Genomic DNA, 24,476 nt, shown 5'->3' on the forward strand with positions numbered 1-24,476 from the left:
GCGCCGGCTGGTCTCACCCCGCCTTCGCCCGGCCTTGGTTTCGCTCGCCCTCCCGCCATGGCGGGTAAGGGCAGGGCTTGCTGCACAGCGGCCTCTTCCACCAGCCTTCCGAAGCCCCGTCTCACCCGTCACCCCGCCGAGAGGGTGCAGCGGGCGAGCTGGCGCAGCCCCGGATGGGAGCGTTCAGTGCTGCGCCGCTGAACCAGAGCTCAGTTGAAGGCAGGCCGGTGCCAGCAGTAAAGATGGCAGCACGGGCGACATGCGGAGCGGCACGGGGCGGATTGGCGCGCATGCGCGGGGCCGGCCCGGGGCTGGCGGGGCCCGTTACCGGCCCCGCTGCCGCCGCTGCCGCCGGTCCCGCGATGGCGAAGCGCCTGAGGAGCAGCGAGGTGTGCGCCGACTGCAGCGCTCAGGGTAGGCACGGTACCGGCACCGCGCAGGCTCGTCCCGCCGATCCCTCTCGGGCCGGGGGCCGCGGGGGCGCCGCTGGCCCGGGGGGTGTCACCGCCCCGGAGCGGCCGCCGCTGCACCTGTGATGGAGCGGGAGGGTTTGGGTGGGAAGAGACCTTAAAGCTCATGGGCAGGACAGCTTCCAGCAGCCCGGGCTGCTCCAAGCCGCGGCCAGCCCGGCCTGGGACACTTGCAGGGCTGGGCTATAACTCCGTGTCCGAGCGTCCGGGTCCCGCCGGCACCGCCGCCCCTCCCGAGCCCGGAGCAGGCAGAGCTCCGGGGACATCCTGGAGATCCCCGGTGGGGAGGAAACGCGGAGCTCCCCAGTTTAGGAAGGAGGAAAGCTGACAGAAATGCACCTTCCAGTCACGGGGCTGAAAGGTGGGAGGAGGGCGTAGGTTGGGAATGTGTCACTGCAAGGGACCGGGCTGCTTTGGGGGAGCGGGGAAGGCGAGAGCGGGCTGGGCTCGGAGCTCTTCATCCATTCCCTCTTCATCTTCCCAGGTAAGCTGGGAGTTGTCCCACGGCTGGGGTTGGGTGTAGGTGTCCCAGACTTCCAAGGAAAGTTGTGCTGAGGTGTCTGAGACGCTCAGTGTCTGCTCTGGGCTGACACATATCCCACTGCAGATCACTTTGGGAGCGTATGGAAACAGATCTTGTGTTTAGAAAGGCTGTTGCGTCTCCTGACCATCTGTAGTTCTGCTGGTTTTGTATCTAAAACTGTCCTGCTTTATTTCATCAGCTCTGTGTCTTTTCTGCCTCTCTAGTTTTTGCTGTTTGTGTTCTGGGCAGGTTTGTCCAATACTTAATTAATTATGCACGTACTGAAATGAATTAAAACACGAATGTAATAATATGTTATTATTACATGTGTAATGTAGACAACACTTGAGTTGGCGGAAGATAGGATGTGGGAGAAGGATGAACAACTTTTGTTAAATCTGAGTTATGTGTAAAAAAATGATAGAAGTTCCTAATTAACTTCCAGGAAGTTACTTTCTTCTTTCTACAGAAGGAATTCTTCCCTGAGAGGGTAGTGAGGACCTGGCACAGGTTGCCCAGAGAAGGTTGCCCCATCCCTGCAAGTGTCCAAGGCCAGGCTGGACAGGGCTTGGAGCAAACTGGGATAATGGATGGTGTCCCTGCTCATGGTAGGGATTGGAACTGAGTGAGCTTTAAGCTCTCTCCAACCCAAACCAGTCTGGGATTCTGGGATTCTACTTGAACCCCTGTAGAAATTTGGTTTTACAATCAACGGAGCTGGCATCTCTCAGGCAGGCAATTTTCCCTATCACACAAGGTGCCTATCTATGCTTGCACACCTCAGGGGTGTTGTGACTCGGAGATAAAGCTGTGTGAATTGTGTTCCTTAAGCTCCTGGGGGTATCAGAATCACTGTCTGGTAATCCTGTAACCCTGCCTTTTGTCGTGACATTAGAGCACTGCCAGCTCTTTACTTATTTACTAGAAATCTATGGCTTAGCCACATATATAAAGAAATCTTAACTTATTTACTAGAAATCTGCTGGCTTATCCACGTATATAAAGAAATCTTAATTTAATCTTTTTGTAAATAAAACCAATCAGCCCCTTCCTTTAGCTAAGCCAGAGGGTTTTTCCCGGGGTGCAGGGGGGCTGTGTCAGGACATCTGGGGGCTGCAGCCTTTGCACCAGGGTGGGTGTGCCCAGCACCTGCATGAATTATTGCTTCCCCTGAAAGCTCATCAATGCCCCCTTTGTCTCTGCAAAGGCAGAGTGTGGAGGGTTTTCTTTGACTGGGGGTGATCTTACAGGAGCTCTTGTGCTGCACTTCCTATCCCGAGGCAGGAGCTCAGTTCTCAGACCCAGGGCCGGGTTTGTCTTCATCTCACACTTCCTGTTTTGAACCACCCTGCAGGTTCCTGAAAGCGCCTGCCCGGCCCTGCTGCTTCTCCCCAATTGTCCTTTGTATCAAAACCATTGTGGGCAGCAGGGCCAGGCTGGGACCAGCCCTGAGCTGGACACTGAAGCCCCTCAGTTGCTTTGTCCAGCTCTGGGTGCCTCGCTCCAGGACAGACATGGAGGGGCTGGAGCATGTCCAGGAAAGGGAACAGAGCTGAGAAGGGGTTGGAGCAGCTGAGGGAGCTGGAAAAGGGGCTCAGCCTGGGGAAAAAGAGGCTCAGGGGGACCTTGTGGCTCTGCACAGCTCCCTGACAGGAGGGGACAGCCAGGAGTGTCAGGCTCTGCTCCCAGGGAGCAGGGACAGGAGGAGAGGAAACTGCATCAAACTGTGCCAGGGGAGGGTCAGGTTGGACAGCAGGAGGAATTTCCTCATGGAAAGGGTGGTCAGGGACTGGAAGGGGCTGCCCAGGGAGGTTGGGAGTCCCCATCCCTGGAGGTGTCCAAGGAATTCCTGGATGTGGCACTCAGTGCTCTGGGCTGGTGACAAGGGGATGATTAGTCTGAGGTTGGGCTCAGTCTTGGAGGTCTCTTCCAACCTCTGTGATTGTGGGATTCTGTTATTTAGAATGGCTTAAACATATTCTGATCAAGTCCATAATTAGGTCTCTCTTAAAAAATTACTCAAATTCCAGGACAGATACTTCATTGCTTTAAATTTAAACCTGAAATATCCAGGGGTATTTTGTGTTGAGGTGGAGATAAAGAAAACCCCCAGTGCTGACTGTTGATAATGCAGAGCAATGCTCACAAACAGCCTGGGAATGAGCAAGGGAAAGGATCCCTAAGGATCCCATCCATGTGTGATGAGGTTGTCTCTAACAAGAAGGGACCAGGCTCATTAATCTGGAAGGCTGCCTCAGTTTGGGTCATTAGGTTGCCATGAATGCATCTTCACTCCATTGCTGTTCTTTTTCTTCTTGGAAATCAACATTGTTAAATAATGGAGTGGTATAACAAGGAGTTCAATGTGCTTGTTTTAATTTGTTGTTTAACAAATTGATTATTTTTTTATCTCACCTGCTTTAATTTGGCTCTGAGCTGGGCTGGTTCTGATGGGTCAGGAGATGCTGCTGTCCCTCGTGGCTCAGACAGTTTTGCCTGCATTGCCTGCAGCACACCCAGATCATCCACTCTGCTCAGAAACCTGAGAAATCATATCTCATTTGCAGGGATTCACTCCATTTGTGTGGGTCAGAAGAGACTTTTCCATATGATGCACCAGTGCTCAGATGTGTTCTGACAGGACTCAGAAGTTCTCTCATCAAACACCAGCCAGCCTTGTACTCGCTTATTTGGCCTCAGACTCATCTCTGCATTTGAAATTAAGATTTTTCCAAAATAAAAGAGATCTTGATTTCCTTTTTTGTTCTCCTGGGATGTGCTAGGTCTGAAGCTCTGTCTGGCTGCTCTGTTGCCTATTCCTGCAGGGTTCTGGCATGTTGAGTTTCACGTGTCACTGACAGAAATTGGAATTTCTTCTGGAGACTGAGTTCTGAGCAGCCGAGCAACCTGTTTGGTGTCCTGTGGGCATTTATTGTTTCAACCTAATCTACCATTCCTACTTGATTTTATGCCTTTTGATGTTTGTAGCTCATATATATTATTTACTACTTCACTTCCCATCAGTTTTCTTTCTGGGCTGCTTATAAGACGGTTCAGTTTGGATCTTCTACGACATGAAGTTATTTTGCTTGAGAATTTTGGATTTTATTGAGCCTTGACTTGGCACATATGTATCCTTCTTTATTAGAACACTTTTGTGTGTTTTTATTATTTAAAGCAGAAATTTAAAAGAGGTTGTTATAATATAGAACTGAAAACTGAGTAGTAGGGGGAAAGGCTGAGTGCTGTGGCAACTTTGTGTGTAGATTTCATGTTTTTGAAAAGTATTTTTTGGCAAGTTTAAAAAAAATCCCAAAAAAACAGAGTTTTTTTCAAAGAGCAAGTAGGCACTGTTGTAAGGAATACTTCTGTGAGAGTCCACAAAATAACAAGTAAAGCACTTCAAGGTGGTGATAAATTCAATGTTTTGTTATGTTTAGAAAGGAAAGTATTTTCACAAGAACTGCAAGCAGCAGGGCTTTTTCCCAAATTTCCACTGCAGATCTCACTGTCCTTGGAATCCCACATCCCCCATGAGTGCCAGGACTGGTGTTTCCCATTTTCCCAGCACCCAGAGCCCCAGCAAGGCTGGGACATTGACAGGCTCACACAATGGCCAAGCAGGGAAGGTTAAAATGCTCATTTTAGACTCTGCTTTTGCAATCCAAGGTCATGTTGCTTCCTGTGTTATAATGGATGGCTTCTTTTGCAGATCCTTGCTGGGCATCCATAAACAGGGGGATCCTGATCTGTGATGAGTGCTGCAGTGTGCACAGGAGCCTGGGCCGTCACATCTCCCAAGTGAGGCATCTCAAACACACCCCGTGGCCTCCAACACTGCTGCAGGTACAGAGGAAAGCTATTTTCCTCCACTGAAACCAGATATGGTGATTTTTTTAAAATGTAATTTAAATAAACTAAACCTTTCTTAGAGAGAGATAGTCCTTTTAAGCTTTGTTTTTCTGAGATATTCTCATTTTGTTTCTCTTGTTTTGTTGTGGTGGACCACTAAAGTCAGAATTAGCTTTGCATTTTGAATTTGATACCTTTACTTTGGAAGGTCACTTCAACTTTTCTTTCACAGTACATCTGCTTCAACCTGATTTTTTTTTTTTGCTGGAGGTCCTGTTGGGAAGAACAGAGAATTTTAAGGGGGTTCTCACTGAATTCTACATCATAACATCCTAAACACGTGCCCAGTTATAACCCAGCAGGTTACAGATGCTGGCACACAAAGTGGGAATCTGTTGGCTTGCTACCTGCTTGAAAATAATTACAGATAGTGGATTAATGCAGCCAGCAACAAAATATCTGTGTGTTCTGGCTTTCAGATGGTGGAAACTCTGTACAACAATGGTGCTAATTCCATCTGGGAGCACTCCCTGCTGGACCCTGCCTCTGTGATGAGCGGGCGGCGCAAGGCCAGCCCGCAGGACAAAGTGCAGTAAGTGGGAAATGCAGAACTGTTATCTTACAGAAGTGGGATTATTTTATCCAGCAGTGACAGGGCAACACATAAGAACCTGTATGTGTTTGGTCATTATTTTTTTATTTTATTTCCAAGTGATTTTTTAAAAATTTATAGCAGAAATAGGAATATGGTGCTTGAATTCTCTGAATTATTGATTCCTGTTGAATAGTGAGGAGCTCTGCTTGCACTTTAGTCAAAGGACTTTTCTTTGTCATGTGCTTCAGTTAACTGAATGCTGCCAACCAAATGGGGTTTGGTTGAGGAATTAAAAGTTCTGAGATTTTTGTCCCTGACTATGGTGCTTCGTTTTAAAATGTAAATAGCTGTGTAGAGTTAAGTATAGATCTTAAGTTGACACGTTTTTAAAGTCTGTATTACTTTTAAGGAACAGACACCACATGCTACTGTCTGCAGATATTTGATGGTTGTAACAGACTTTTTCTCTGTATAGTCAGACAATCTGCACTGGGTTGTTTTTTAATGAAAATATTTTTCCATGCCTAACTTTGCCATCAGCAACACACAAATCTCTGATTTGATCTTCACTTGTGAAATTTTTCTTTTACTGGAACATCTGTATTACTTAGGAAAGCACTGATATTTCTTTCCTTTCCCTTCTTGTTGACTGGATTTCTCTTTGCAGTCCCAACAAAGCAGAGTTCATCAGAGCTAAATATCAAATGTTAGCGTTTGTGCATCGCCTGCCTTGCCGGGAGGATGACAGTGTCACTGCCAAGGATCTCAGCAAGGTCAGTGCCTCCTGGGACAGCACAGGCAGATCTCACTGACTTCCCTTGCTTGCTTTTGGATTAACTGTTTCTGGTTTTCTGCAGTATCACATAAATAAATAAAGCTTGGCTTCAACCTGAAGCCTCTTTTTTGTGGGTATCACTGAGGTGATGATTAAGAGGCATTAATTGAGGTGAGCTTGGAGAAAACCCTTTATACAAAAGAGGTGTAGTAAGAACTCTGCATACTCTTGTTTCTCAAGCCATAGCTGAAAAACAACTGCTGAATCACAGTTGTTGCTGCTGTGTTAAATATAATTCTGCTTCTTTTTCAGCAACTCCATTCCAGTGTGAGGACAGGGAATCTGGAGACCTGTTTGCGACTGCTCTCCTTGGGAGCTCAAGCCAACTTCTTCCATCCTGTAGGAACACTTTTTTCATTATTTTGATGATATACAATAAATTCCAGTTGATATTATTTACATTCATTTCAGCTGATTCATGTTTTATTTCAATCTTCTACTCAGACCTGTTGGTTAAGTAGATATTTTTCCTTAATCTCTTGCAGGAGAAAGGAAACACCCCACTGCACGTTGCTGCTAAGGCAGGGCAGACTTTGCAAGCAGAACTGTTGGCAGTTTATGGAGCTGATCCTGGCACACAAGATTCCAATGGGAAAACTCCAGTTGATTATGCAAGGTAGGAGTCTCTGATGCCCATAAATCACACAATGGACCTGCTAAGATATGTTTCTGTCCTGAAATATTTTGTCTGCTCCATGCTAATAATACTTTTTCCAGAAAGAGTGAATGAATAACAATGAGGAATAAGTATTTTCATCAGATCACAGCCTGTGTTCTGTGTGCCTGAGACATCAGCTGTGATGGCAATGACACAGGCTGTGCCAATCTAGCAGCTGACAGGAAATCAATTAGGGAAGAGTTTCTGCAAGTTCAGGCTCCAGGAGTGAGAATTAGCTGTGGAATTGCTGTAGGAATGTCCCAGACTGCAGAGATGGGTTGGGGCACAGGGGGTGGAGCTGGGCTGAGTCTGTGAAGGGTTGATGCACCAAACAGTGCAGTGTTGGCTTGTACTAAATGTGTTTGTCTGACCATTTCTATGTGTCACTGACTGCCCCCTGTCCCTGTGTGTGAGCAGGCAAGGGGGGCACCACGAGCTGGCAGAGAGGCTGGTGGAGATCCAGTACGAGCTCACAGACAGGTTGGCTTTCTACCTCTGTGGCAGGAAACCAGGTGAGCACCACACCTGCACCCTCAGACATGTCACTGTCACTTACAGGACATTCAGACTCTGCTGTGTCATATTTGTGCACTGCACTTTTTCTAACCCTTCCAAATACTCAAAAAAAAAAATACACAGAACCAAAGAAAGTATAAGATGCATGATTATGGATGATGCATTTAAAATTGGGATAAAACTGCAGGGTTTTAAAAAGAAATAAATTAAAACCAAAATTCCTTCCTGGTTTTCCACAAATACATGTTCTTTATATGCTGCAGAAACTCTTCAAAGTAGTTTCTTCTAATTGAAGTGCAACAGCAGGGGAGTGTTCTGTTAAGTGGGTGCCTTTTGAACACAAGGGCTCTTACAGATTTTTAACCATAAAGGTACCTGTGTTAGAGCTTAATTTTCTTTTTAATGGAATTTCAATACAACTAATAAGCCTTAATTGAGTAGTTACATGCAAGATAAATTATTTAGTGTTCTCTGATGCTTATTATTGAAAACTGTGGGCCAGTACCAACCTAGTAAAGTGCAATTTGTTTTCAACTCTAGAGCACAAAAATGGGCAGCACTTTGTTATACCTCAGATTGCAGACAGGTAAGTTGCTGATTCCATCACATGTCTGAAAACATCAGAGTAAAAAAACCCTAATTATTAAGTTTTCTTTCCTTTCTGAAACACCTTTTGAGCTTGTTGCTATTCTAACTTTTTAATGTGTGCCTTTATTAGTCTTGAAAGCTTTTTTTCATAGAAAGAGTATTGGAATATCAACAAAATCAGAAAATTATAGAAGCTGATTGCAATTATTAAAATGCAGGGAGAAGGTGAGACATTTCTGGGAAGGGAACACACATTGGGAATTCCAAGGAAACAGATTGTGGAAATAATTTAAGGACCAATTGAGTCTTTTCCTGATTTTTGTAATACTTTTAACTTTTGGTTGTGATCAATGAAATCAGATTTGTATAAGAAGTATCAAATACTAATTTTAAGTTCCTGTTCCTCTTTTCTTGCTGTGCAATTGGAAATAAGACGGCTGTAAGTAAACCACTGTCCAACCTCCTGCTTGCAAAACTTCTGTGAAAAACTTCAGTAACTTAAAAATTATGTGGGTAAAAACCTGTGGGTATTCATAGTCCAAAGAATTTTTGTATTATTTAGCTTTAAATTTAAAAATAAAGCTTAATAATATGCAAATTGTGATGTTATAGTAGCATTATTAATAAGATCAGTGTGTTAAAAACAATGCTAAAAATACTGAAATATTAGGGGCTTTTAAGGTAAAAGTGACATTTTAATCACTGAGTCACCAAACTGTAGAATTTGGATATGTAGGAGCCACGAAATGCTGTAGATGTAATGATCACTTCTTGTTTTCATAGCAGTCTGGATGTATCAGAACTGGCAAAAGCAGCCAAGAAGAAGCTTCAGTCTGTAAGTGAAGCTCCTTTTCTAGATGTGGCACACTCTCATCTCTCAGGCTCCCTAGCACAAGTATCTCTTGACCCATCTGCTGTAGGAGCAGCTTGAAACACACAAATATTTTGTGATCCTTCACTGTTGGAGTTCACATCTCAGTGCCATTTGGTACCTCATTCCCACAGAGCCTCTGCCTCACCCCAAACACAAAAGGTCTTCTTATGGTCAGATGGAAGAGGAAAAAACAATCCATTGACCAGGAAAGGAGGAGTGTAGAGCAGGATGGTTGTTCTGTACCTAGAAATGGGGTGGTCATGCATGTCTGCTGCCTGTGCAGGCTGAGAAAGGAGCATTTCTATGGGTTACAGAGGCTGGAGAAAAGAGCAGAGTTGTGCTCTTACATTTTCTCTGTTATTTTCTGTTATCAGAGATCTTACTGGGTTTCATTTCTTTTCAAACTGTAATTATTCTCCTCCACCCTTAGCTAAGCAACCACTTATTTGAAGAACTTGCCATGGATGTGTATGATGAAGTTGACAGAAGGGAAACAGATGCAGGTGAGTGAGACTTTCTGGAATGAAATAAAACAAGTCTGGATTGTCACTTTACATGCAAGATTCCAATCCAAGCACATGTTCTGTTCAAGTGCTTCTGTATTCAGCAATTACTGCTGAGGGGAGTTTCTTTGTCTTGCATTGCCTGAAGGGGATGTTAATTGAAAAAAATCTTGTGTTTTTCACAGAGCAGAGAACCCTCTGGGGAAAAGCTTTCCTCTGAATTGATTGTGTTTGTGTTTGAAATGGCAGTCTTTTATTTGACAAAGAAATACTGTCAAGCAGTACAGGAAGGTTATTCCCTCTTCTTTTTTTTTCCTCTGGAGCAGTTTGGCTTGCTACTCAGAACCACAGCACACTCGTGACAGAGACCACTGTGGTCCCTTTTCTTCCTGTAAATCCTGAATATTCCTCAACCAGGAATCAGGTATGAAATCTTAATACTGTTAAAAATAATGTAACAGCCCAGATAATTAAGTAGGCCTAAGTAATATTGCTTTACTGCATTTCATTATTGTAGAGGAGTTGCATCTACTCGGAAAGAGGTTAAAATAATTTCACATTTCCCCTTTAAATCACACTTTTTGCACTAAATGTAGTTGAACAGTCAACTCCAAGTTTGTGGTTTTAGTTTTTCCTGGGGACTCTGCTGTTCTGCTGATACAGGATGTACTCTTCTTTCCTCTGCTTTATTCTGTACTTAGGGAAGGCAGAAACTGGCTCGATTTAATGCCCACGAGTTTGCTACACTGGTTATTGACATTTTAAGTGATGCCAAACGAAGACAGCAGGGGAATTCTCTCACTGGTTCCAAAGGTGAGTGAGCTTTTCTTGCCAGCTCCTTTGCAGGCACTTCTTCAGTAGTTTAATCACTCCCAGAGCCCCTCAGCAGAGCTGAATTATGAGAGAGATCTATATATTCTTTTCACATATCTTTTGCCCTCTGGAGACAAAATACCAAATATTTCCCTATATTTATTATTTCCCTATATTTTTCATTTGCATACTGACATCCAGTTGTCCAATATCGTCTCTTGGGGTTTTTTTAAATTCATATGAATTTTATTGAGCTGCTAAAGGATTCTCACCACTTATTTTCATTTGCCTAAACACTTAGAAGAAATAAAAAGACAAAACCATAATAGTTTGAAGCTTTGGACAGTAATCATTCATTCCTCCTTGGTGGATCTAAATTAAATTTTTTTCCAAATTATGAACTTCTATTTCTTCTCCAGACTTATTAGGATGTGTTTCATTTGTTGATCTGCAGAAAATGTGGAGCTGATACTGAAATCAATCAGCAATCAGCACAGCAGTGAAAGTCAGGACAATGACCAGCCTGATTATGACAGTGTTGCTTCAGATGAAGATACAGATCTGGAAACAAATGCAGCTAAATCAAACAGGCAAAAGGTAGGATTGAAGTAGTGATACACCCCCAAATGTTATTAATAATGGTTATTTGCATAAATTATTAGAAAAATAATATTTTAATTCATTTTGTAATCATGCCTCAGTCTATGAACTTTCTTAAATGTTGTTGCTTAAGGATTTTTTTATTGTAAAAAAAAAAAAAAAAGCCTCTCTAGAAAAGTAATGTGTATGGCTGGAGACAAGATACAGATTTAATTGCATAGATGAAGTAACTGGATCTGCCAAAAAGCTCTAAATCAGTGATTCCATGGTATTTCAAAAACATTTACTGCTTCTTACTGGAGAAATACTCACAGCAGCCCAATAGTGTCCAAGTGAGTTAAACCATTCCTGGAATAATGCAGAATGCCATCAAAGGGCAGTGAAACCTGGTGGTTCTACTTTAATCTTCCCTGGAAATGCACACTGGATATTTAGCAGTCTGTCTTTCATAATTTTGCAGTTCTTTATTGCATATTTTTAAAAAAACCTTATAAAACAGTATTTTATCATTGAAATGCTGATGCAAATGTTTTTAGAGGAGCTAAGAGCTGATTGACATCAGATTGCTTTTCTAGAGGACCTCAAATGATTCTGGTTAATGGCTCTTATTAATTTCAACTTAATTTGGACTGTGATGCCTTTAAAGTAAGCACATAAAAAGCTGTTGAAATATCTTTATCTTGTTTTCTTCTTCTTAATGGTGTAAGTGTTTTTCTCTTCCTTTTTCTAGAGCTTGGATTCAGACTTGTCAGATGGACCAGTGACAGCCCAGGAATATATGCAGGTTAAAAATGCCTTGGTGGCTTCTGAGGTGAAGATTCAGCAGTTAATGAAAGTGAACATCAACCTGAGTGATGAGCTGAGGATTATGCAGAAAAAGGTAACACAGGAATCCCTCCCTCCAGCTCTTGGGGTATCTCAAGTTGTCAGAATAAAACTGCTGGAAATGAGAATGAAATAATCCAGTATTAGGATAGTGAGAAAACTCATTTTGAAGTGGAGCTGCAGACACGAGACTATAAATATTTATGTGCAACACATGCTTTAAATCTTGTTTTTTTGTGGTGCTGGTGGTGATCCAGCCCTGCAAATCACAACGTTGATTTGACTCATGTCAAAACTTTAGCATCAGTTTTCCAAGTGACAGGACAGTTGTTGCAAGTCTTGGGTGGTTTTGCTGTCTTGCTTCAATGTAAGCAGCTTTAAACACTGAGGAATCAAGTGCCAGCATACCTCGTGTGTGTGCACTTATCTATATTCTTGTGGGGTAAAGGACAATTTTTATCTGAGTTCACTATCCTGGCTGGCTGGCTAGAAAGGGCTGGCTGCTTACCCTCAGAATAATTGGAATATCCTTGTCTGTTAAGTGCCAGTTATCTTCTGTTGGAATGGTGAACACTGGGAGATCTCAGGGTGTTTTCTTGGTCTTTGAACAGCTTGGACTGGTTTCAGCATTTCAGTTGAATTAATTTTTCACTTACATTGGATTTCTTTAGACAGGTATAATCATTTAGGGTAAAAAAAACCAAACCTTTGGGGCCTCTGAATTAATGAGGCTTTAGGATATTTTCATGGTGTAGCAGAAGGGAGATCCATGCTGTCCTGCAGTTTTTCTTCACTTCATCTTTTCTTTCTGATGTGTTAATATAGCAAACTTACTCCAAGTCCACAAAATAATCAGAATTGGTGCATTTTCACTATCAAATAAATACATAATAATAAAAAGCTTTAAAATGCTTTCTTGTTGGCTTCTTAGATAGCAATAGCTGATGCCTAATTTTCAAAAGCTGAACTCTCTCCTTGCTTTGCAGAGCAAGCTGAAATTCCTTTGTGCTGCCTCTGGTGTCTGTGCTGCAGTTCTGGCATCGTCAGATTTTACTGGCCTTATGTTAAAGTCTTCTAGGTCCTTGTATTGGCTGCTGCAATGGATCCCTTTGCTTGGAAAACTGTTGTGTTGGCAGTCCTTCCCCCACAGCCACATTCTATCCAGGATTCCTGTGCCAGTAGAGCAGGCTGGAGGGAATGGGTCGTGTGTTTTTGAACTACAGCAGCCAATTTTAACATCTAACTTTAGTTTACATCCCAGCAGCTGCTGGAAATCAGCACCTAAATATTTCCAGATCTGGAACAAAGGTGTTTCTATGCTTGTACCAAGCAAGTCAAGTAGTTTTTGAAAAAGAAATGACCCCCCAGGCAGCAGTACCTGGATTTTCTGGTACGGCTGACAAGCGAGTGTCGCGTGGTCACTTTGCTTTTGGCACTTGCTCTTAGGAAACCAAATCCCACTGCTAAACATTTCTTTCAGCTCCAAACTCTCCAGAGTGAAAATACCAACCTCAGAAGACAGGCCACAACCAATATCTATCAGGTGCAAAGTGGTTCTGAGTACCCAGACCCCAGCAGCAATTCCTCCCTAAAGCGGCGCCCGTCGGCCCGGGGCAGCAGGCCCATGTCCATGTACGAGACTGGCTCGGGGCAGAAGCCCTACCTGCCCATGGGGGAGGTCACCTACCCAGAGGAAAACATCACCAGGCTGCAGCCCTTCCCTCCACACGTGAGTAAAACTGCTGCTGCTTCTGCACTGCCTCTCACGTTCAGCTTTGCTGTCTCTTCTGACGCTGCTCGTTCACTCAGCTTCTGCCTCAGAGGGAAAAAAAAACCCAGGGGGGATAAAACTGTGAGGATTGTTCATGTTTGCTGTATTAACATGTCTGCAGGAGCCTGATGGTTTGAAAGGCAGAAGCTGTAGCAGTTCTGGAGTATGGAAACTGGAGCTTTTGGCTTCTGCTCAGCTGGTTTTTTAACCACACTATATATATATAAAATATCAATATGTGATTGTCTGAAAACCAGGAAGGGAGGGGGAAATAGTATTCCAAGAAGGTAGGTAAAATTCATGTATTTCTGGAGATAAACATGCAGATAGCAATTTGTGGAACTTCATAACCACCTTACAAAAATAAAATCAAATTGAAAAATTTTCCCCAGACTTCCAGTTTCTTATTCTGAATTTGGAACTGGAGGCTGGAGATAGTTTAGATCTGCCAGTCAAGCAGATTCTTCTGGTTAAGTATTTTCCTGTGTGATGTGGAGAGGGAATTCTCTGTTGGCCAGAGGGATTTTGCACTGAGGTCTTCACACTTTATAGAAGTGACCCAACACATACTAGTGCATTTAATTAACAAGTGCATTTAATTAATTAGCACAGTTAATTTTTTGTTTCGCCTTCTTAGTTTGCCCTGTGGGCTGGAATACAGGACGGTATCTTTTAGACACACATTGAAAATGTGTGGATTTTTGACACTATCTTTCCCTCTTAGTAGCAATGTCTTTTATTTCCTTCTAGTCAAATCATTAAGACCTTTAAAATGTATTTTGAAATTACCTTTGGCATGAGAGAGGGCAAATATTCCATGCACATTCCACAGAAGACAGATGACTGCACCAAGGGAACCAATCCTCACTATCAATTAAATTAATTTAAGCTATGAAATATGGATAATTTTACATTATATTGTCATGTTGATGTGATGGCAGTTCTGGCAGCAAGAAATGTCAGAATTCATTTGTGTGTGACAATGTGTGCAAAATGTGACAGTGCTTTGTATAGGTCCTATGGTCATTTGGGTGGTAATTTGGGTAGCAGTGGCAGTTCTGAAGCGTTGATTTGTTTTGTGGAGTTAGTTAATTTGGCATGTGGTGAATTTTTTTTGTTCTCCATGGAATTTGGCACCTCTGGAATCTCAGTATAGAATGAACATGAATTGTATTTTGAAATTATTAAGTCCCCTCAGCCTAAGCCAGATTCTCAACATCATTCTTGCTTTATGTCATCTCCATGGTATTAAGAATGTTCCTTTGATTTCAGTTAAGAGTTTGTTTGTGTTTTGGTTTTGGTTTTTCTCTTTCCCATTTTTAGATCGGGAGGAGTGCGTTTGTGACCTCCTCTTCATCTCTACCTTCCTTCCCCTCCACGCTTTCCTGGTCGAGGGATGAGAGCACACGAAGGGTTAAGTACCTTCCCCATCAGTCTTTTCCCTGGAGGAGCTGCCAGTCTCCCCAGAACCACATCCTCTCTCTTCCCCCTCTCACTGCCTGGCCTTCCAGCCTGCATGGAGCAGAATTTCCTCCCTTCCATTCCTGCTGCCCCCAGCTCCGGGCTCTTGCCTCTCTCTAACTTCACATCTTCAGCCTTTAACACCACGCACAGTTCTCCAGGTCACTCCTTCAGCTGCACAACAGCCCCAAGACAAGCTGGCTGCTGTTTGGACACTGATTTTCCAGGCTTTCACTGATGTTTCTAAGCCCATGTACAACTCTCCTGCTGACTAAAAGCACTGCATGAGGCCCAGCTTCAAAGCTGCTTTCCTTGGGGGCTGGTGGCTTGCACCAAACCAGGTGGTCCTGACTGTCTGTTTGCCTTACACATAACAAATTTGGGGGTTTAAATATTTGCTCTGGTCTCTCTCTGCCAGGACATAGATGCTGTTTTTTGATTCCTTCTGTCCCCATTTTGTTTTGACTGTACCGTGTTTGAGCATATTAGCTCAGAAAATATTAGATTTGCAAGTAGGGATAGAATAAAAAACTTTGAAGGGAGTATCTTGCTTGGCCAAATGAAAATCTGGGTTTGGCTGCAGTGCTGTCTGGTACTAGAAACTTGCACAGGTTTTGGTTGATTGTTTTTGTTCTACATTGATTCTATATTAGTGATTCCGTAGTATCCTCTTCTTGTCATTCATCACTGTTGTTTGTATTTCTGACCAGATGGTAGAGCTTTGCCACTATTAGGATTGTTGTCTCTGTACACCTGGGAGTGGGGAAAGGTCAGACTCTCCATAAAATAGTTCCTCATCTTCAAAATACATTTCACGTTTACAACTGATCTTTACCAGCTGTCCTGAGAGAAGAGTGTTCAAAAAATGCTGGTTTTTCCTTCTGTGCAGAGTAACTTTAAACTTTAACATCAGATGAGTGCTTAACAAATGTACTGAATCTCAGGCAGTGAAAACCAGTTCCTGGTCACATTTTTCGTCTGTCCTTGAGGCAGAAATATTATTTGGTAAGCAGATTGGAGGTGTCCCTTACAGTTTAACCCTGGAGACTCCCTCATGGTGACTTCAGGGTTTCTGTAAGAGCCTCAGGGCTGATTGTTGGGGCTGTGAAGGACCCTGAGTGCTGCTCTGGGATCAGAGTAACACCAGAGTGGTATGTTTGACACCAGACACACTGTGCTGGGCACCTGGGTGAAGCTTTGCAGTTTTTAGAAGACTTGAGGAAGCAGATGTGTGGTGATCCTGGGGCCTGGCTGAGGATTTGCCCTCCAAGCTCATTTTGGTATCCTTTTCTTCATTCAGCCTTTGCTCTGGGATCAGCCTCCCACTTTGCAATGGGCCTACAGAGCTCAATCCAGCCTCTGCTTCCCTGCATTCCTCCTGCTCTCATTTCAGCTTCCACTTTGGAATTGGCCCCTCTCCTCCTTTTGACACTCTTCTTCTATGGCCCTCTACTCTCATGGTTGGCCTCCTGCCCTTGTTGCATCCAGAACTCTCACTTCCTTGGTCTTCCACCTCTGTACCAGTATTAAGCATTCAGTGGGCCTCAGTTCCTCACACTTGGGCCTCCCACCCTGTTTTGGGCTTCACTTTTGCAATGGGCTTTAACCCCTCTGGTCCCAAATTGTGATGAGCTCCAGGTCTCATCAGTCCCATACATGCCCTCAGTCTTCCACCTGCAGTTTGGGCTCCCCCATCTCTGTCTCCTGTCTTTATTTTGGCTTTCCCATTGCCACAGTCTTCAGCCCTTGTTTTGGGCTCCCATTTTGCAGTGGCCTTTCCACTCTGCATTCAGCCTCCCCATCACGGTCTCTGACCTCTGCTCTGTTCTTGGTCTGGCCTCTTTCTTCGGGGTTCTCTCCCTCTCCAGTGGTTCTTATTCACTGTTCAGGCTCCTGTTTCATGGTGCTGCTTCTCCATTTGGCCTCTGCTCCTGGTGGCCTCTCAGAGTGTGTCCCTGGGGCAGTTTCAGTGGCAGGGAAGGATGCTGTGCTCTGTCTGTCTGTCCTGCCATGCTGGGTGTCCAGGGGCTGGTGGGGCTGTGCTGGCAGTGCCCAGGGCTTTGGGTACAAGCTGAGCAGTAGCCTGGCATGGGGAGAGGAGCACAGCAGCTCCAGGGTAATGCAGGAGCTGTTGTGCAAGGAGCAAATCCCTGTGCACAGCACATGGCTCTGGGCCAGCCCAGAGCTGCTCTCTCCTGCACAGGCTGAAGTAAATCTGTTCCTTGCAGGCCTCCAAGCTGGAGAAGCAGAGCAGCGTGTCTGAGAGCGACTATGACAACCCCACCACCCCCGTGGAGCTGGAGGAGCCGGGGTAGGTGCTGTGACAGAGCTGGCACAGCCTGGGGGGGACAGGGCACTGCTGTGTCCCTGTGCCAAGCCCCACTCTGCTCCCTGCAGGTCGGGCAGGAAGGGCAGGCAGCGCAGCGTGGTGTGGCAGGGGGAGGGGTCCATCCCTGAGGACACAGACCCAGCCCCCAGCTCCAGTTTGCCCAGTACAGAAGATGTGATCAGGAAAACAGAGCAGATCACCAAGAACATCCAGGAGCTGCTGCGAGCAGCACAGGAGAACAAACATGACAGGTAAGGAGGGAGGGCTGGAAAAGCTCTGGAGGTGGTGGGAAAACAAAGGGAATTCTCCAGGTGTTTTCATCTGTAGCACAAGGGAATGTGAAATACAGCCTTGCTATTTCACACCTGTAAAATGTGTGGGTCTGTGGTGTTCCCTGGTGTCCTTAGTGCCACAGGGCAGGTTGGGGACCAGTGACCTGCCCCTTGTGAGTGGGTCCTGGCTGCAGTGCTGCTGGCCTGCCCTTAACTTGTGAGTCCTGCTGCAGAACCCGGGTTGTGTAATAGACACAAATCAAATGTCTTGTAGAAAACTCACTGCAAGTTTTTCTTGGGTCTCCACCCCTCTATGTCCATAGGTAATTATACCCTGCAGAGTGTGATTGTAACACCAAGCCTTGCTTCAGGAGTAGATTGTGCAAGAGAGAGAATTTGGCCTTCCTATTGAGGTGTTAGTAGAAATTTTGTAGCAGCAAAAGTATTTTGAACTGTTGGTTTTAAATACAGAGCGAGCTGAGTAAGCAGAACCCTGGATGAGCCCATCAGGCTGCAGCAGCTTCAGCTCCCTCAGGGAAATTCTGACCCACCTGAACAATTTCCAGAATAGCTATGACTGACTAACAGTGATCTACCTTGGCTGATCATCAGGTGCTGTTCCCCACACAGCTCTTTTAGAAGGCTGTAAATTAAAGATGTGAGCACATTTTGGAGCTGGAACACTCTGGGCTCCACAAACCTGGCCCTGCAGGCTGCTGGGTCTGGCTTTGCTGTGGCCCCAGCTTGGTGCCCTCTGTGCCTGGGAGAAGCAGCAGGGATTTGTGTTGAGCCCTCACTTCCTGCCTCGCTCAGAGAAGTGAACAACAATGGGGCCACTTTTGTTCTGTGTTTTTTCCTTCTTGTACTTTGCTATTTTTAGCAGGGCTGGCGTGGCCTCTCCTTCTCACCCGAGTGACGACTTCTGCCGTGTTTGTGCTGAGCTCTTTGCCCTTGGTGTAACCTTTTCAGTGCAATCTCTTGGTGCTTGTTGCACACAGAGAAGCTTTAAATGAGTGTAGTTTTTATGTATATCACTTTACACAGTTGTGAAATTTTAAAAATCATTGAAGGAAACAATGCAGCATACCTGGCTTTTGTTGCTGAATTGATCAGCGTTTTAAAAAGCTTGTTATGCTGCATTTGTGTTTTCTGTACCACACGTGGAGTGAGGTGTTTGCCTATGCTTAGATGAGTGTTATCTTGCAAAACACTGAGCTAGGAAGCTGCTGTTCTTTGTTTTCCTCTTCCCTGGCTTCCTTAAGACAGGGGAATGCTTCCTTACCAAAATCAGACACTTGAGGATGTAATAACACATCCTCCAAGTTCATGCTGGGCACGTTGGAGAGAAAAAATCACTTGCTGCATAGCTAACTGGAGAGTAAGAAAATACAATGCAAGAGTATCATCTATTAATGAAACCCCTTCTTCCTTTTGTTTCCCACTCTCTCCCATCCCTTTCCCTGTGCTCCATGGGCTCAGCAGGCCCTTGGAGCGTGGGGGCCCATCCCAGCTCAGACCCAGCCCCGGCCCTGAGCGAGCGCCCCTGCAGCCTCTGAGCAGCCAGCAGCCCGGCCCTGCCTCCTGGTACTCTGGCCTCTGTCCCTGCCTCCCAGGCACAGTGTCCTTTCTCCTTCTCTCTGCTGCCTCTTTCCCTCCCTCTCTGGCTGCACAGGGGTCGTGGAAGGCGATGCATGAAATGCTGCAGGGAATGAGGGAGCTGCAGGCAGCCCCTCCAGGCCAGGGGTGTGGCACAGCCCCTTCAGCTCCCAGTAGGTATCAGTGGGGAGCAGAACCACAGCCTGGAGCTGGAGCTGGCTCTGGTGTATTCTCCTGGCTCTGTTTTGGTTTTTATTGCCTGTCAGGATAAATTGAATTACAACTTGGCTGGTTTGTGGAATCACAGAATAGTTTGGGTTAGAAGGGACCTTGGAGCCCACCTTGTTCCAGCCTCTCCACCATCCCAGGTTGCTCCAAGCCCCATCCAGCCTGGCCTTGGACACTTCCAGGGATGAGACAGCCACACCTTCTCTGTGCCAGGGCCTTCTCACCCTTACAGGGAAGAATTTCTTCCTTTAGGAAGAAGTCTTTGAGGTTTGAAGGTCCCTTCCAACTCAAACCATTTGGTGAGTTTATGAACAAAACACGTGGTTGGTGCTTCTTAGCACCACTACAAAAGTAGCAGGAGTTTCACATTTCCAAGGTGGATTATTCACACCTGACAGCTGAGGGCCCTCAAGTGTTTATACAGCTGGGGGTCAAATGAGATCATTTGTATCCCAAATCCATGAAAAAAAGATGTCTGTTTATATGGTATCTTCCAACCTGACCAAAACATTGTTTGTTAGTGCCTAAAATAAAAGTGACATTTGCCTGAGAGGCTCTTTAAAACAGAACTGCCCAGGTTCAAATCCCAGCCAACAAATGTCAGGATTGGAGGAAGAGATTAACACAATTTACTGCTAATGAGGGATTCCTTTTCCAAGCTGTCACTACTCGAATATCTTCCTGATGTCTCACTGGAATGTGTGTAAACCCAGCACAGTGTCAGAGCATCTCACAGTGAGTGTTTAGACACTAAATCCATTCCTCCAGGCTACTCTGGAAATTTAGCAGCTGACCTAGAGAACATACAGTGAAACGTGTTGTTCACCTGAGTGTCTCATTCAGGTTATTCTCAGGGCTTTCTCTGCCTTGTTAGTGAAGGGTTTAATCAGTAAATTGACTTTTTAACGGGGTAGGGTGCTGGTCACTGTGGCTGCAGGGAGCAGATTAATCATTAACTCCACAGCTGAAGGGGAATTGTGGTGAACTTGGAAGACCTCTCTCCACTTTTAGTTTATTTGGAAGAACTCATGTGACTTGAGACACATGGAAATACTCCTTTTGAAGCAATTTTCCTGCATTGCCAAAATGACCCCAGTGTGTTGCTTTTCTCTCAGTGCATTTGCAAGTGACTGATTTTTTTGCACCTTTGGTATTGCAAGAAGATCAAATAAATAATGACTGGGGGGGGGTGGTTTGAGGGCTCTTCTTGCTTGAAAGGGCACTGACCTACCATAACCCACACATGCTGAACAGTTTTCTTGAATGCTCTGTGAATTTTGAGATTCTCTTGCTTAAGATTGGATCATGTGAACTAACTTATGCTAAAATTGAGTCTTTGAAGCATAAAAGTGAGTCTTTTGAAATGAGACTTGTGAGAGAGCACACTAACACTTCACTATTCACAGCAGTTTATGGGAAACAGTTCTATTTTGAGCAGACCAGTTTTGATTGGGTATATAAATCAGAAGTGAAATCTGTGAGGATACATGGAATCTGCCTTTGTTTTATTAACTAACTCATCAGAATTAGTGAATAACTAGCCTAGAATTCACAGACTGTGAATGCAGTTGGTAGTTTGGGGATGCATGTGTGTGTGAACTCTGCCTTGTCTGTTTACTGAGTATTAATTAATCCAAGAAGCCATCTTGGTGTTCTGGAGTTGCACACAAATGGAGACTTCCCTGAAAGTATGAACAGTTATTCCTTTAAACCAACTCTGAAAAACAATGAAAATCTAAGAAATAATTTTGCACTGATGGTTAAGTTCTTGCTTTTTCTGAAGTCACACGGTTGTTTTTAGAATAACAGTCACTGAGCAGTGAAGTGGAAGAGGGAAGGGGGTCTCTACACAATGAATAACCCAGGGCATCTTTCTGCAGCTATATACCGTGCTCCGAGAGAATACATGTGGCAGTGACAGAAATGGCAGCCTTGTTCCCAAAAGTAAGTACCTGCCACCATCAGTTTTGGCCTCAATCTTTCTGTGTAATTCCCTTTCAGAATGAAAATCAAAAATTATTTCCCTTCAAAATGAAAATAGGAGGGAGAAATGTTGGGGTTATGATGCACCTTTGCATTTATTAGCATGGCAAGTGGTAAAGGCTGAAGTGGGAGTCCAGGCCTTTCATTGTACTCTTGAATGTAAAACTTTCAAGAATTGTACAAAACTGGAGGTGCTTGGATCTGGCATGAAGAGTTGTGTGGTTATATGGGAATTTCACCAGACTCATCAGCCCCTTTTCCATCTCAGTGTCATCACCTGGACTTCTTTCCTGCAGCCACATTTAGATCTGTTATCTATCCACCCATCCAAGTGATCTGTTTGCTCACAGCAAATTTAGGCAGTGAAATTCCCATGACCAAGTTCTTATAAAGTCTTACCCACCTCTCCAAAACAGCAAGGAAAGAGCCAAGGCTGCTGTCCCGCCTGCACCCATCATCCTGGACATGCTGTCCCCTCCTGCCAGCCAGGACGTGGGCTGGGACAGTAAACAGCCACCAGAAATGTGCATGAGTAACTTCCTAAGGGAGGGCACGGAGCAATATTCCTGCCTGCTGCCTGGCAGCCCTTGGGGATCTCCCGAGAGGAGGGAGAAATTCCGCCCGCTGCCACGAGGGGAATCAGGGCTCGGCCGCATCAAAGAGCCCTTGTGAGCACTCCCGGCTAATTAAAAGGTTGTGTTGTTCTGCCTGTTCCAGCGTCTGTTTTTCCCTTCCCAGAAGCCCAAGTCGGAGCTGGTGAGGACTTCCCTGCGCCTGCTGACATCCAGTGCCTACAGGCTGCAGTCGGAGTGCAGGAAGGCGCTGCCCGCCGAGCCCAGCCCCGCGCCCGACATGCAGCTGGTGACACAGCAGGTCATCCAGTGCGCCTACGACATCGCCAAGGCTGCCAAACAGCTGGTCACCATCACAACCAAAGAGAACAACAACTGAGGCACTCGGGGCTTTTTACTCTGGGGTTTTTTTTAAAGGTTGGATTTCAACATCTAGGTGTGGAACTATGCGCATTTTTACGAGGAAAAAAAAAAGAAACTTCAAGGGGCAAGAATTTTTTTTTTTAAACTCAGTATTATTTTTGCATGTTTTCTAACAATTTTATGATTAATTTAACCCACTGCCTTATTTTGTGCCTGTGTTGCCAGTGTAGTTATGGATAATAGCATGTTGCAAGTAGCTGTCGAGCCACTCTCATGTCCCAGCGCTGTACCGAGCTCTCGTAGATGTTTCCTTGGGGCCATGTTCTGCTTTCAGATCCTGCTGGTGGAACTGCTCTGACACCACTGCACGGATGGCAGAGCAGCATCTCCATCCCTCTGGAGCCTCCCCTGCTGGGATCCTGCTGGCTGAGGCTCCCCAGGCTCCAGGACCACTCCCAGCAGAAAGAAGGTTTGTCCTGGTAACGGGGTGCAAGCCCAACGTTTTCTGTTCCCATTTCAACTGTTGTGCAATATGGTTTTCTTTTTTTTTTTTTTAGTCTGCTAAACCAGTAGTAGTTGTGGGCATCCAAGCTTGTTACGTGTAACTCTACAAGGTCTTTGTCACTTTATGTTTTGGAAGGAATTTGAAACTTAATAGTTATTTCTTTTAGTTGTCACTATGCCATTAATATATATGTTTGATGTTATTTTAGGGCATTAGTGGTTAAAATATTATCCTTTGTTTCTGAGTTAGTAATTCATTGTTAAGTTTCCTGCAGAATTTTCCTGTCATCTTTGAGGTCTTGTTTGCAGCAGCATTTCTCAGTAACTCCAGATGCAATTTCACTAAAGATTTCTGTGCTTATTAACAAAAAAAGGAAGTTAGAAGAGTGCCAGTGCAAAAGCAGCTGTGTCTGCCACAGCACATAACCTCTGTACCTCAACATATCCAAATGTGAAAACATTTCTCGTATCTCCTAAGTTTTTTATGCAAATCTTTCAAAATTTGACAACTTGCTGAGTAACCCCTGCCAGGCTGCCTGGCCCCAGTGGCCATGTGTGCTTCAGGTTTCTTCATCCATAACAGTTCACAGAAGTGTGTCAGTCCATAATTTAAAAATTGAGAATATTTTTGGGAGTCTGAATTTTAGGTGGTGCAGGAAATCACTGATTTTTGCCTCTGCCTCTGTCCTATTTGGAAGTGTGTTGTCCCTGCCCAGGAGCCAGCCATGGTGTGTTTGTGTGGATATATCCAAGTGCCACAGCACTGCTGGATTCCTGGTGCTGTCTGGCTCCCAGAGTCTGAGGGAGGGAAGGGAATGGAGAGAGGAGATGACAGCCCAGTAAATTAATGTTCTTCATTGTGGGGCTTTATTTCCTTTCTGCCCTTCTGAACCCCAGAAGCAGCTCTAGCCTGACAGCAGAGGCAGGCTGGGATTAAAACTGCAAATGACCTTTGTGAAACCTACTTCAAAATCATGCAACTGGCAATTGATTAAACACATTGAGAATCTTGTAGAACTTTTCCTTAAATAATGTTTGAAAGGCATCAGGTGGTATTTTTCAGTCTCCCAGGACACCACTGTGTGCTGTTCTTTAACATATCTTTCCTGCTTTCCAAAGCAGGGTGACACTGAGCTATGGTGTAATTTATGACTTATTTAAACCTGCCTTTGATCCAAAACCAAGGGACACTTGGTCCTGCCAGCCCCTGCTCCAGCTACACTGAAATCAGAGTGGTCCACACCCCACAGGAACCCCCAGCAGCAAGTTCATGAACCCTCCACTCACAGCACTGCAGTCACAGAGTTTGTAGCACCACAAGTAACAAAGGTGTGTTTTTCTTTTAGGACTAGATCTCTTGTTCCCCTGTAAACAAACTTGCTCTTCCTTTACAAAATGCTGCAGAGGAAAGGAAAAGCTTTTTTTGCCTTTTTCCAAACCTTGTATTTATCAGTGTCATTCTGTCTGTACAATATTTTGACTTTTAATCTTTTGTTTACAGTATTACTATAAAATGCTAAAACCCTTTCAGTGTGTGAAATAATGTGGGCTTATTTGACTGCTGGTTCTTTAAAAATCTCTGGAAAGGTTTCTACTCTTGAGGAAAGTGCTGCCAGTCTTTGTAACAGCTCCTCGTGCACTGTGACAGGACTGATGTCAAGGTGCAGTAGTGGAAGGTAACAGCAAGGAATGAACTGCAGTAATCAACTCAATCTCCTCTCCTGTTGCTGCTGTAGTTTGCTCAT

The 24,476-nt window shown here is 44.7% G+C and overlaps 1 protein-coding gene across 4 annotated transcripts; it reads left to right on the forward strand.

Annotated features, from left to right (window-relative positions):
• Positions 1 to 257: 257 nt before the first annotated feature.
• Positions 258 to 24,258, forward strand: GIT2 (GIT ArfGAP 2). 4 transcript variants are annotated; one of them, XM_059863349.1, is made up of 20 exons: positions 258 to 414; positions 4,706 to 4,839; positions 5,325 to 5,437; positions 6,108 to 6,213; positions 6,528 to 6,614; positions 6,761 to 6,891; positions 7,351 to 7,445; positions 7,990 to 8,035; positions 8,821 to 8,872; positions 9,342 to 9,414; positions 9,741 to 9,838; positions 10,116 to 10,227; positions 10,682 to 10,824; positions 11,558 to 11,707; positions 13,133 to 13,381; positions 14,747 to 14,836; positions 17,113 to 17,195; positions 17,282 to 17,464; positions 21,190 to 21,253; positions 22,031 to 24,258. In XM_059863349.1, exons 1-20 carry the CDS (start codon positions 291 to 293, stop codon positions 22,241 to 22,243), a joined length of 2,346 nt encoding a protein of 781 aa, XP_059719332.1. In that variant the 5' UTR covers positions 258 to 290; the 3' UTR covers positions 22,244 to 24,258. The 4 variants fall into 4 exon arrangements, with proteins under 4 accessions (XP_059719332.1, XP_059719333.1, XP_059719334.1 ...); XM_059863350.1 differs by having other exon boundaries at positions 8,824 to 8,872; XM_059863351.1 differs by lacking the exon at positions 14,747 to 14,836.
• The last annotated feature ends 218 nt before the right edge of the window (positions 24,259 to 24,476 follow it).

This window comes from Haemorhous mexicanus, chromosome 19 (assembly GCF_027477595.1).
Source record: "Haemorhous mexicanus isolate bHaeMex1 chromosome 19, bHaeMex1.pri, whole genome shotgun sequence".
Taxonomy (NCBI): Eukaryota; Metazoa; Chordata; class Aves; order Passeriformes; family Fringillidae; genus Haemorhous; species Haemorhous mexicanus.

Excerpts from the sequence above, each read along its gene's own strand:
- GIT2 (XM_059863349.1), top strand. The coding sequence starts at position 291 with ATGCGCGGGGCCGGCCCGGGGCTGGCGGGGCCCGTTACCGGCCCCGCT. Across the intron at positions 4,840-5,324 it reads GGCCTCCAACACTGCTGCAG|ATGGTGGAAACTCTGTACAA; the intron begins GTACAGAGGAAA and ends TCTGGCTTTCAG. Across the intron at positions 7,446-7,989 it reads CCTCTGTGGCAGGAAACCAG|AGCACAAAAATGGGCAGCAC; the intron begins GTGAGCACCACA and ends TTTCAACTCTAG.